This window comes from Diorhabda carinulata, chromosome 5 (genome assembly GCF_026250575.1).
Source record: "Diorhabda carinulata isolate Delta chromosome 5, icDioCari1.1, whole genome shotgun sequence".
NCBI lineage: Eukaryota > Metazoa > Arthropoda > Insecta > Coleoptera > Chrysomelidae > Diorhabda > Diorhabda carinulata.
Genome location: NC_079464.1, coordinates 5,943,805 through 5,957,062, shown reverse-complemented (window position 1 = coordinate 5,957,062; position 13,258 = coordinate 5,943,805). Strand labels below are relative to the sequence as shown.

General features: G+C 31.0%; 1 protein-coding gene across 5 annotated transcripts in view; it reads right to left on the bottom strand.

Moving 5' to 3' along the window:
• The window catches only part of LOC130893827 (teneurin-a), a 572,912-nt gene that overhangs the window by 77,180 nt on the left and 482,474 nt on the right, over window positions 1-13,258 (bottom strand). For 3 of the 5 annotated variants that reach the window (XM_057800233.1, XM_057800235.1, XM_057800236.1), the window contains one exon: window positions 1,702-1,728. The exons of the other annotated variants lie outside the window; for them this stretch is intronic. In XM_057800233.1, the coding sequence (XP_057656216.1) occupies window positions 1,702-1,728 (27 nt within the window). The remainder of the gene's footprint in view (window positions 1-1,701; window positions 1,729-13,258) is intronic. 5 annotated transcript variants of the gene reach the window in all.

The window sequence follows — 13,258 nt, the reverse complement described above, 5'->3', positions numbered from 1 at the left end:
CTCAGCAAAGGAATGATTCATTCTCTGGGTCTCTAGTTTCTTTGAGAAAACGCGAAATCCAGATGATACGATCATTTTTTTGAAGGAATGCCAGAGTTGACGTTTTTTTAAGGAGCCATGGGGCCGCAGATGAATATAACCGCGTTATTACCATTGTAAATATAGACGACATGGATATTTTTGAGCTAATAAGAGGTTATATTCATCAATCATGTTTTGGTTTCTGTCACAAGGGATCAGGTGGATCCTAACGCAGAACGAGGTTTAGATCACAGTTTCCGAACGTCGCGTTGAATTATTGGTCAAAATTTCAAATTCAAAACATGATCTACAAGAACTTTTCATTTGTATTACTTCTTTTATGCTTCAATTCATCCATGATATTTATTTAGTTGTATAATGGATTTTTATAAACAGTTATTAGGTCTTAAATAATTAAAGTAATTTTTGTAGTTCTATTTATAAATTTTATAAAACCACGAATTAATTTATTGATGGGCGCATCACATTTTTAACATGCGAAAAGTAAGGAAAAATCATTTTTTCTCGTTAGAACAGAAATTATCAGGAATAAAATATAAAAAAGTTTGTCAAGGATTAACGAATTTTGCAATAAAGTTTGAGCCTAATAAGCTATTTCTTTATATATATGTTTATATATAAATAATTTTTGAAATTTCCAAAAATTAAAACAAATGAAATAACCCATAGGCTGATCGCACTTACCAACTGGTCTAACAGGTGAAAAGGATTCTATCATATGATTACATCCCGATTAACTCGATCCGTTTCCGAACAATTAATGTGATCTGGGTTAAACTGATCAAAATTTTCGATAAGTCTCACATTTACAACACAGACTGATTTTCTACCGTCTGCGTAGGTGTCTAGCCTATCTTCAAGCTCTTGTTGTAGATATCCACTGAATAACCTTAATATATAAATAAATTGACCAAAAAGTTACCGTACCGTTGATCAATACATTTTGATCATTTCATATTTCATACGAATATCTCTCACATTTTTTGTTTGGAAACTTTTTTCATACCCCTTCACGTTTTTGAGATATTTTGACAAATATCAATTTAGGGGTAATTTTAAATTATTTCCTCTCCCCAAATGAGCTTTTGTTTACCACTATACTCACAATTACACTGTTTCACAGGCGTTTTTATAATCAATTTGACGTCTTCAGAGACTGACTCAGTAATTGTGATTGATAAGGTATTATTCGTTAATAAAGTCTTGATTAAAGATATCACAAACGATTTCAAAAATTTGAACGAAGAAACTTCGTATGCTTAAATTAACTTTTATTAAAAAATGCCGGTTTGTCTTTTTGATAGCAATTTGAATCTTGATTTTCTTGTACTATAATACAAACCTCGTGTACTATTCATGCTTGAATAAAAACAGATTTTCTGAAGAAACCCCCTAATTCACAGGTAATATGAATATAAATTATTAGCTATTGAGTTTAAGCTTTTGTTATACAAATGAATTTCTTTAGTTGTTTAATATGTAATTATTTTGGATTGCGTGAAACGTCTCTTGAACAACCGAGTTTTCTACGATGAAAATGATACTTTTTATTTCAGCATGTTGCTTCAGGCTGTAAATAGTTATTGTCAAATAACAGGCAGCACACGAATTGACGAACAGACAGACAGTATACAAACAAGGGGTGATGCTGCCACTTACCGCGGTGTAAAGGAGTTCCAAAACTCGCTACATTTCGAGGTTGCAGCAGCAGCGACATAGGGAACACAGAAGACAGGACAAATTACTAATCACACTGCAATACAATGAGCAGACGCACTTTTGCTCAACAAATAACCGTTTAAAAGTTACTCTCGTATTCAATTTAATCGCAAAGTGCAACTTCTGCTCTTGTACCACTAAGCAACTCGCGTACCGCAAGAAAAAGAGTTCTTGAAAACCATTTTTGTTACTATTCAGAAATAAAAAATTATTTAATAATTGTCATTTCAATTTTATCTAGATGATATTCTGGAAATAAAACTTCGTTTATCTACATAAAAAATAATAATAGATTCACTTTAATCTGAGTAATAATGCACTTAAAAAACAGACTATATCAGGGATATAAACTGCTGGGTAGACTAACTAACTAACTAATAGATTTTCAGTTCTCATGGCCCTCAATATACACGTGTATAAATTTGAAAATCTAATAGTTCCATTAATAGTAACATCGGAAAGGTTCATAAAATAATTTTGGATAATCGTAAAATGAAATTGATTGGAGTAATTGAGAACCCAAAGATATCAAACGTACCCAAAGTTTTGGGTAAAAATAAAATATGGCTCTGTCATTTCACACTGGGATCATTCGACAGGCAGCCTCGACAGAGTGGACGGTACGTGATGAATCGGGGCAGAAGAACTGCCCCATTTGAAGAAGATGAAAGTGTAAATTCACTTGTTGGCTGTTGAGGTTGGAGGCCGATTCATAAAAACTTGAAGCTCTCTTTAAAACCTATTTTTACTCTGCAACAGCTTCTAATCCTCTACAAGACCCAGATTCGTCTTTAGAATATTGCTGCTCGCACATTTGAAGCTGGATTTCCCTAAGCATAACCTGAAGATGCTCGACTCAATACAGAAGAGAGCTATTTGATTTATAGGCGAATTAGTGTTGACCAGAAACTTGAACAGCTTAGAACATAGAAGAAAGGTCGGTGAGCTGATTTTGATTTACCGATATAACCACGACAAATGCTTTTCAGAGCTTTCTAACATAATCCGACCTAGAGCAGTTTTTGCAAGACCTACTCGACAGGCTGATGTGGATTCTCCCGAGCCAATAGAAACTACAGAAGTTTCAAGGCATCTCCAAACGCCAGGCGGAAAAATGTGATATAGGTAACTCAATAAATCATATAAAATTCAACTCAGTGCAATCTAATTACACAGGGAATTTCAATTTGACATTGGAATGATTTTATCGATAGTTTTTATGAATATTTATTCATAGGTACGTTAATTGAGATAGAATTTTCTTGAATAAGTCATTTTTGGGAACAACTACACTTCCCAGAACATTCGAAAGTTTGTGAAATAAGATTATGAGTTATCCGAAGAATGGCTCCTACCACAATTCACGAAGTATTGGAAAATATTTACAACAATTCCTATTTATTCACAAAATGAACAAGTATTTGGGCTCTAGTGACATTTTCGTGATCTCACGTTGCTAATACATCTAGTGGTAATTTCGAGGTAGTTTTTCTGGTGTTTGTCACTTGTAGTGAAAAAAATAGTGTGTTGCTACCGTACAACAACAGTTTTTTTGGATCTTCTCCTTTAAATTCAGAAAAATCTTATGTTCTTATCGAGTTTATCTATTTCTAAATATTCTGTTCTAACTTTTTGTTACCTTAAGATGAATTATGTTGGATTCTACAAAGCAAACGTATGAAACTATATACGAAAAGATAAATTAGAGCTGGAGAAAATTTGTGTATATTAGTTGTAGAAATATCAAACTTGAGAACAATTTTCAAACCCTTCGAATCAAATTCAAGAGAAACTAATTATGAACCTGATAAAAATCTATGAAAGTATTGAGGTATCAGAGCTATCGTATTCAAAGCACACAGAAATTTTTAAACCCAATCTATTGGAAAAAAACATCTTATGAGATGACGATTTAGGTTGAAAGATATAGAATTTCATTCCTTTAGTCTCATAACAAATCTTCGTGTTATATTTGATTTTGGGTTTACATGAAAACTAATAAAAATAGAGATCAGAGAAAATACCCATAAACATGAGATCAGAGATTTTCACAAGACAAAAATGAGTACAAGGTGACAATCTGGGCTCATTATAATTTAGAGATTTCGTGGATGAATTAATTAGAAACGCCGAAAAGACAATTAAACCATTTCAAATGGGATTGCGATAACGGAAAAATATTTATATATCAAACGATATAATGATTATGGCAGAAAATTAGAGGAATCCACTTCACGTGGAACAACTGGACAGACCAATATTTATAGGAAACGGAATGAAAATAAACAAGAAGAAAAAAAAAGTTATGTGATAGGAAAAATTGGAATTATAGCTGAAAAGGAACTTATATAACAAAGAACTTTGAATACTTAGAAATCATATTGTAATAAAAACAAAGATAGGATGAAGAATTGAAAAGTATAAGGAAGAAAGAAGGCGAACAAGGTTTATTACAGGTTATGTAGAGGTTTCATAAACTGAAAATGAATCTTTAAAGACAAAGAGGGACAAAAGTAAGAGCTACAGAGATGAAATACCATTAAAAGAAAGGAAGGACTACCTAGAAATGATAAACTTCAGAACTAGCGTATAAAAGAAAATTTAAAAGTTGAATTCATAAACAGGAAGCAATTTTTACGTACAAAGGATAGATAGTACAATGCCAGTTAAGAGAATTTGGCATGAAATGCCAGAAAAAAGAAAGAAAAGGAGACAACGAGTAACATGGGACACTAGGAAAGTCTTAAAAAAGAAGAGGAGGTCAATGGTCGAAGCAAAAAGTTTAACGCAAACTAGGAAACTTTTCTTGAGGGATTGGTTATATACAATTTGGAGAAAATATCATCTACTAAGTCATATTTTCAACAAACACCGCTCAAACTATTTGAAGTTGATCCGTTGGTATTGTTTTCTTTTGTTGTAGAGATATATAAATTCAATCCAGATTGTGTGATTGATTTATTTATCAATCATTTTGACAATAATTCATTATTCATCCAAATTTGAATGGATTAATAAATAATTATGTTTCAAATTAATTGTAAGTTTTAATTGACAATTTTCCGAAATGTATAGTAGAAATACATTCAAATCGTTGGAAACGATCACAATGGATAACAATTATACTGAATAATATGTATAATCTGATTATATGTTAATCTTTATGCGTTTTATCCAAGGCACCCATCATTTTTGGTATGCCATTATGACGTGAGGAAACTTTTCTAGATGTATTTTTGATATTTCGAACAATCATCTTGCTGTACAATATTTTCTATATCATTAAAACTTTTCTCTAATTTTGAAGATTCATCCGCAAAAGAATATTTTCCAATCAGCCGCATCCTATGCATTTCCCAGTTTCTTGTTAGGTTAGGTAAGGTTAGGTAAGGTTAGGTTAGGTTAGGCAAAGTTAAGTTTATCAATCCTAGCTGAAAAATATTCTTATTGTTTTCGCGAAAAATAAATGTAGAAGTGTGAGAATATATAAAAAAAGGTTCTTAATCATTTAGAGCCAGATCTTATGAAATTTGCAAGAATTCAGAAACTTCTTTGAGTAAATAGGAGTTTTAAGCCATTCGATGGGAATTGTGGACGGTTTCGCGCATTTTGTAATCCGCATATGGATGAGAACATTCTGTGAGAGGTACTCATGATGAAATGAACGTTTTAAAGGACCTAGGACACAAGGTTGTTGAAGGAAAATGAACAAAAAAGAATTTTTGGACTAGAATTAGAACCGTAGCAGAAATATTCGAATTTTCTATAGAATAAATCCCAAAATTCCAAAAAACCACATTGACACCAAAATCGACGACAAGATAATTATTATCAAGTTACTTGAAAATGTGACAGAAGCTGTTATAATGAATATTATGAAAATAGATCTCAGTCAAACTCTTCTTGTAACAAATATTTTTGAAAAACTTTCACCGCATTTTACCATTTAAACAAGACGATTTCGGATATAATTAATTGTGTAAAATCAATTCATTTCCATCCTAGGTAATAAGCAATTGGACTGTTCTCAATATTTTGGAGTATAGAGTGATTCTACAACTACAAAATGATTTATTTTCAAACTATAAGCTCCTATTTTAATATTAATAATATATAGTATTCATAATATTTCATTTGAAGGTAATCAAGAACTCTTTTTATTAAATACGCTTTGAAATTATTAAGATCGACATGTTGCTTTAATCATCCACCCAAACGTCTCATTCTTCAATCTCAATTTGTGACGAGACAAAATATGACGGACACACAACAAAAAAATTAAATAATAAACAAAACAAGTGAACAAAAAAACGTTAGCTACAGACAGTGACAGACACAAGTTAGGCAAAAAATTCTACTTGCAAACAAAATAAATAATGGAAAGATGGCTTTCTATTTTATGCAAACACAGGAATGAAAAGGTTTCGTAGGCTCAAAATTACTTTTATAACCGAGACCAAATGCAATTTTACAGGTAAATATTTGATTGTGTATTGTATATTTGATCTCACTCTTTTCTAAATCTAGTCAATTCAAACAGTTAATTGAATTTATACTTCGTGTTTCAAAATATCTTTGCCAAATAGATAGTACAGTTAAATTCTCATTTTTCATGGGACGATTATTGTATGCTTTCAATAAACATTTAATTGAACTTTAAACTTAAGCCGGATCTTACTAGAGTAAAGTCCTGCTACCTGGATACTTTGATGGTGAAGGAAACTCTATAACTCTAGAGCAGATAGGCTTACAAGAAGTGGAACCAAGAAAGAGGATTGTTAAAAGTTGCTACTGATACATGAATCAGAGTAAAACATCAAGATTTATAGTTCAATTAAATTGATTGCATCTTCTTCAAAGCGAGTGGCTAACGAAAACAACAAATAAAATTGTGTCTACTGAACATTGCACAAAACTCTAGGAACTGATAACGAATAATTCTTGCTGATAGTGTGATGAAAATAGAAGAAACGAATGGAGATCTACTCTGTTGTTGCCATGCCTTGACGGAGAATCGAGGTCAATCTCTAGGAGATGACATAATAGATTGTTTTGAAGATGTAGCAAAATTAGAAATAGAAAAAGTGAGGAAAATAATGGTTTGAAATGGTTGAGAATGAGCTAAAAAGGTAGATGGGAGGTTAACTAAGTACTTATAAAGTGAGCTTCGAAAGTCTAATTAGGTCGAGGTTACCCATACCTATCTAACCTCACTTACAGTCAACGATGAATAATTCACATTGTATTATAGTTAACAATGTGTACAAGCTTATGAACGCTAAGAAAGAACAAGATATATAATACAATAAATAAACTTTCGATTTCCAAAGAATCAGTAGATACATTTGAAAGAATAATATTTGGTAAAGAATGACATAGTTTATAGCAAAGTTATTGTTGAAATTGGAAGAAGACAAATGTTTAAAATTGGAAAGTGGATCAAGCTAAAGATTGTATATGTATTACCTATTAGACTAGTCGACATTTTTTAGTTATTTTTCAGTAATATTTGTTGGAGAATATCGACTTTATGGTTATTTTTGTAGCGGTAGTCTGGGGAAACTAGTTATTCGTTCTGAGTCGTTGGTAACTCTGGTTGTGACATTCAGTGCTGTCATCTTGTCTGACGTTAGAACATACTTCATGTGTTCTTATTCGCTGGTATTTTAAACTCAATTTCTCGAGTAATTGAAACTCTGCAAAGCCATAAATCGTATCGGTCGGAGATTTTTGGATTAGAACATGAAAATCACATCAATTATGTCATTTCTACCATTTAATTTGGAGCAGTTATAGCTCATGAGATAATCCCCTTCAGACAATTTTCTTCTTTATCATAATTTACTATTAAATATTGGAATATAGGGATTGACAATTATCTCCAAATACAAAAATTACGTTGTTTCTCAAAAACGTTTCCTGCTAATTCATCTTTAGATTTCTTCTTTGTGGCAAAAGTTTGAGATTCTTCTAATCGATTACTTCCGATAATGTTACCGTTCACCGTTATGCCACCACTACTGCTTGTTTGTTGCTATTTTCTAGCCATCAAAGCACAATTTACTGAGTAATAATTATCGGTCGACATCTCTTTTTATATACAAATTCATCTTGTTTCTACCGCAAACTGCGAAATGTAAAAGAAGATACAGTTACCTTCCACAGATGAGGTGCAGTTTCACCGAAATCAGTCATCAAGTCATAAGTTTCTCCTTAGGAACGCAAGTTTTTCAGGGAAAATTATGATGTGATTGTTTCAATAAGGTACATTCCAAAAAAAATAGCGATTACAGGAAGTAAGATACACTTTTTCAAGATATCTCTAATATATTCTAATATATAATTATCTCATATTTAGAACAATATATATTTGTCTTCAAATATACGTTACATTTGATTTTATGTACCAAATGAGAGCAATACTACCAATATAACTATAATGAGAGAACTTTCCAAATTAATGGAAACATTTCAGGAAGTTGAATGCTATAATTCCAAATATGGCAATTATGAGATAAAGTGTAACCTGATACAAATCAGTGAATATTCTAATTGTATCGTTTTTGAGCAGTTCTTGTTAGGGAACGAAACTATTTAATAATTACTGTTATCCAGATAACTTCCAGGTTTTAGTTTCTATCTCGAAGGTTTATTTCAATGCAATTTCTCACTGATATCGATTATACCGAATGTGGAGGTGGTAATTATACGTATCGTATATAGGACATTCGAGAATTTAGAGCTACCACTAACTATTTATTTTAGAAAAATTCCAAGATCGAAGCCAAATCGTCTTGTACAGAAAACGAGGAACTAAATAAATGAAACACCAAGAATAGAAATGGAACAAAGTCTAATATCCACCATAAACGAAGAAAAGCACCGTAGAATAGTACCACAAACACGAAATTAAGATCTATGTGTATGATATCAAAAAACGTGACTAGTACTCCGGAAAAGAAGTCTTATGCAAAGAGCTAGGAATGGAGAAAGTGCTAGAAATAACGGGAGCAAGAATAAGGGTCCTGCGAACAATAACAGATACGGAATTAAAGCAAATACAACAAAAAAATGAGAAAAATCTAGAAGCTAAAGGACACATTAATAAGCCAGCGCTGAGGACGATGTACAGCTTAGATCTTTCTGAGACAGTAAACACACAGCGCTACTCCTTAGAATAAATAAGACATCCCAGAGCTATAAAGAGAAAAGCGAAACGCTAATTACTATAATGTCCTATCAGAATGAAATGGGGTGGAATGTTTTATTTCGCATCGTGGACATTGTCCAGGGGTGGATGTTTAATAGTATGGGTTCTCTCACGTGTCCGCTTGTATATATTTAATCTTATATTCATCATAAACTGACACTATGTTAACGTATTCGTCTGAATGTAAATGACATTGTTATGTACTTGTAACGAGATTAATGGTTTTAATTTGATTTTGTGAATAGTGGATACTACAAAGTATAATTTGATTAATTACATCCGGTACTGTTTGTAGAATAAATGATTGATATTATACAATGTCATCCGTTTTTTAATCATACAAGCAGGTTATTTTATTATAAAACACGAGTATAAGCGATCTTCTATAGCAATATTCGAAGATGATATTTGTAAATAAACAATATAAGAAGTTGGTAGCAATCTATTCGAACTATTTAAACGGGGAGGTTGAGAAACGATTAATTTGGAGACAGCTCAAATATACGAAACCTAATCAGAAGATTCTGTAAAAATTGTTAGATGGGAAGATTTGGATTACCACAACAAGAATGTAGAAAGATATTATGAAATAAAATTTAGAAGAATGTTTAATATTCAAATGTATGCAAGTCGAATACACTAAGTTCATTTTTATAATAAAAAAGTTATCTACAATTGAAGTTAATCTGTTTGACAAAGAATTGTTTTGTTTTATAATATAAAAAATTACATATTACATATGATTATCAATATTTCTGAGCCTTGCTAATCAATTGATCTCGGTTAAAGCATTATATAGGGTATTGCGAAATAAATACTAAGGAACAGTGTCGAACGTTTGTGAAACATCATGTAGGTAGCATGCTCAACTTGTGTCCACCATGTCTTGTTAATACATACCTAGAAATAAGTTTTTAACTATCTATAACTAAATATGTCATTTCTATCATATTAGAAATGATTTTCATTATAAATATTCGGGCCTTTCGATATGTTTTATGTGATTTCAACTAGATACTTGATTTTTGAAATGTGATAATTGAGTTTTATCACATTTGATATATCACATTTTAATAAGTTTGTTTATTCAATCATATATTTAAGAGTTCACTCTTCATGAAATTTCGAAAATTGGAAAATTTGAAATCACTATATTGGGTAAACGAGAAACAGTTGAAGCACACATTTTCCATGATTTAGAAAAATACCACAATACATTTACACAACAGATAATTTTGTTATTTATTCTAGCTTTCTGAAAAATGTCTGTATAATATTCGAATTCGGTTTGCTTAGCTTTTTCGAAGCTTTTGATACGAAGTTGTGCCACGTTATCCAGAGTCATTTAAGAGATAGTAAATGTTTATATGAGGTAAAAAAACTCGTGGTTTCGTCCTGTATGGGAAAGAAACAAAATTCACTCAACCCAACAGATTTTTGAAGTATTACGCAATATCTTCGTATTCGATATTAGATACTAATTCACTGGGTAGATAGAAATTCAAATCTTCCGTTTCCTTACTACTATCAAATGAAGCACCTTGTATTTTGAATGACAAAAAGTTTATGTAATTCCAATTTTTGCTGAGCTATTTCTGCAATCGAAGCTAATTTTGTAATATTAATTGTAAGACATGATAAATATCAATATACAGGATAGTGGATCTCAAAATATTAAGATAGGGGGCAATTTACTTCTTTAACAAGTTATGGGGTCGCAAATTTCTAATTTGTTTATAACCTCTGAAATATCAAATCGATTAAATCTGAGAAATTAATTAGGAGTGGCCTAACTCTAAAACTTCACAGACTGATAGAGTTTTCCATCCATCTTCGTATATCCTAATTTATGATTTTCCTGGAAACACTGTGTATTATTTCTATGAATCTCTTGGGGAAATTACGGTATTGGAGGAAATATAGAAACTAGAAAGAACGAAAGGAAAAATCAATGTTAGAATCAGCGGTACAGATCGTAGTTTCGCTAAAACAACATGGTTTGAAGGGTCATCGTTCTCCACGTCTGAAGTATAGGTAGATACAATGAAGAAAAATTGGATAGACTAGCAGAAAAATCGAGAAAATATATCTGACGGATTGATATCACTAGCTACCATCATATTTTATTTGTCTGGAAGCTGAGCATAATATTTCTGATAGTAAGACATCATAATTGAAATGAAGGGTAATCTATTTTACATGTAGAATATCTGATGAATCGAACATGACATCTGAATATTTATATTAATGCTTTAGAACCTTTTCCAGATATTCTTCCGACATAATAATCAATTATTCTTTGAAAAAAATGTGCAGTATCTACTAGGATTGTTATTTAAGTTTTGATATATATATGAATATTTATAATTGAATATCGCTTTATTGTTTTTCAAAATACATATACTCAATTGAGATCAAAACGTATGTAACATGACGATATTGCAATGTCAGTTTATGTACAGCATCGGGGTTTCAAGTATAAAAACGATAATATAATGATAAATAGAGAAGAAAATGTTGTTACTCTTTTTCTTTCAATTTCGAGGTTATGTTTTTGAAAACTTGGAAACATTTTTACTTTACAAGCTACAAGCAAAAAACTAAAAGCTTTTTAATCTTCTATAATTCCTTATGCCTAAACGAATCCAAATAATTTTTATAATATTACATTGATTCAACATCTATTTGAACTTATACACTAAATTACTAGTTTTTTCAAGGAAATTGAAAATGTTGCGCTCCAATTCCTAATGGACATGTTTGTTTTCTGTATATGTTCAGATAAAGAAACCTCGATGAACCTACTTCTAACTTTGAAAAACGAACTAATGTTGTAATCAACTTAGAAAAAATGAATCATTTCATGATAGATGATTCAATATATGCAGCTTCAATGTAAAAGAATTGAGATGAGATTTAATTACCTTCAAATATATGAATCAAGAAGAATGTGTTTCAGATGATCTTGGAGAATGACTCTCCACAGTACGATAAATAAATGTATTTTTTATGGCCTCGATATAAGATTTCTTATTTCTGCAGGACTTTGCACACGTGTTTGTGTGCAATCCTGCAAATACAATATTGTACAGTTGTTATTATTGCTGAAGTGAGAATAGTTTGTTTTGGCGTTGAGTTTTACCGTCGTTTCAGAGCAAGAAAAGAAACAGATTATGTACTAAGTTATAGGAAAACACCGATAGTTGTTTGTATTATGAAATGTTGAGGATCATAAGCCACATACATGCCATTTGTAATCACTGTACTGATTTAAATGTTCAACGAAACTGTTAAAATCGTTAAAAAACAAATTTCTTTGCTGCACTCATTTCTGGAAAGTTGTCAACAATTTCGAGGATTGAGTCTAATTATAACCATAATTTGATGATTGTTACCGTCAGATTAAAATGTTTTTCAATGTTTTGTTTTTCATTCTAAGATAGATCTGATTATCATGACTTTTTAAAAATCTCACAAAGTCGGCTTGTTCTTTTTGTTTATTCTAATTCACAATAGAAACATGACTCAGAATTTGAGTTCTTAAGTGAGTGAATTATTTTTAAAATGTTAGTTTTTCTTTCTTATACATAACAAGTTTTCAAGACCTAAAAAATAAATAACACAGCTTATATCAGCGCCCCTCATTGTTTTTGTAAACTTATTGTCATTGAATATACCGTATATTTCATTCATTCTACGATCATTTCATTTTATGGTACTTACTTCGTCACTTATGATCCGGTTTTTACATATACTGGTTTTCAGTTCAACGCTAAACTTTCATGAGATCTAATTATAGTTCAAGATAAAAGTATGAAAGGAAACATAAGGGAAGTGTATTTCTGATGTTTTGAATCAAAACTGTGGATAAATATGTGACTGATAAATTTATTAAAAAATTTCTCGTTTACCCATTTAGTTAGTAAATTCTGATATTAGTTATTAGCAAAGTTTAGTGCAATATTATCACCAAATAAATAATCGGATCACTTTTGTTACCAAAACAAAATCAAATGTTTGTAGTATTACCTAAAATACGACGTCTATCATTCAATGTAATTTTGATTATCTGAGTCTATAGTTGATTATAATAAAATACCATATCTACTTTGAAAACAACTGGAATTTCGTAATGTTTCGAAAACGTCTCACCACAAAAATGTTAGTATTCACCAAAAGCTTTGAGAACAAAAAACTTTTCGTATCCATCCAGTTTTTACATCAATGTGCTCGTAAAGAATTTTTTTGAATTTTTATCGTTTCTTTAACTATAATTCTCAACATACA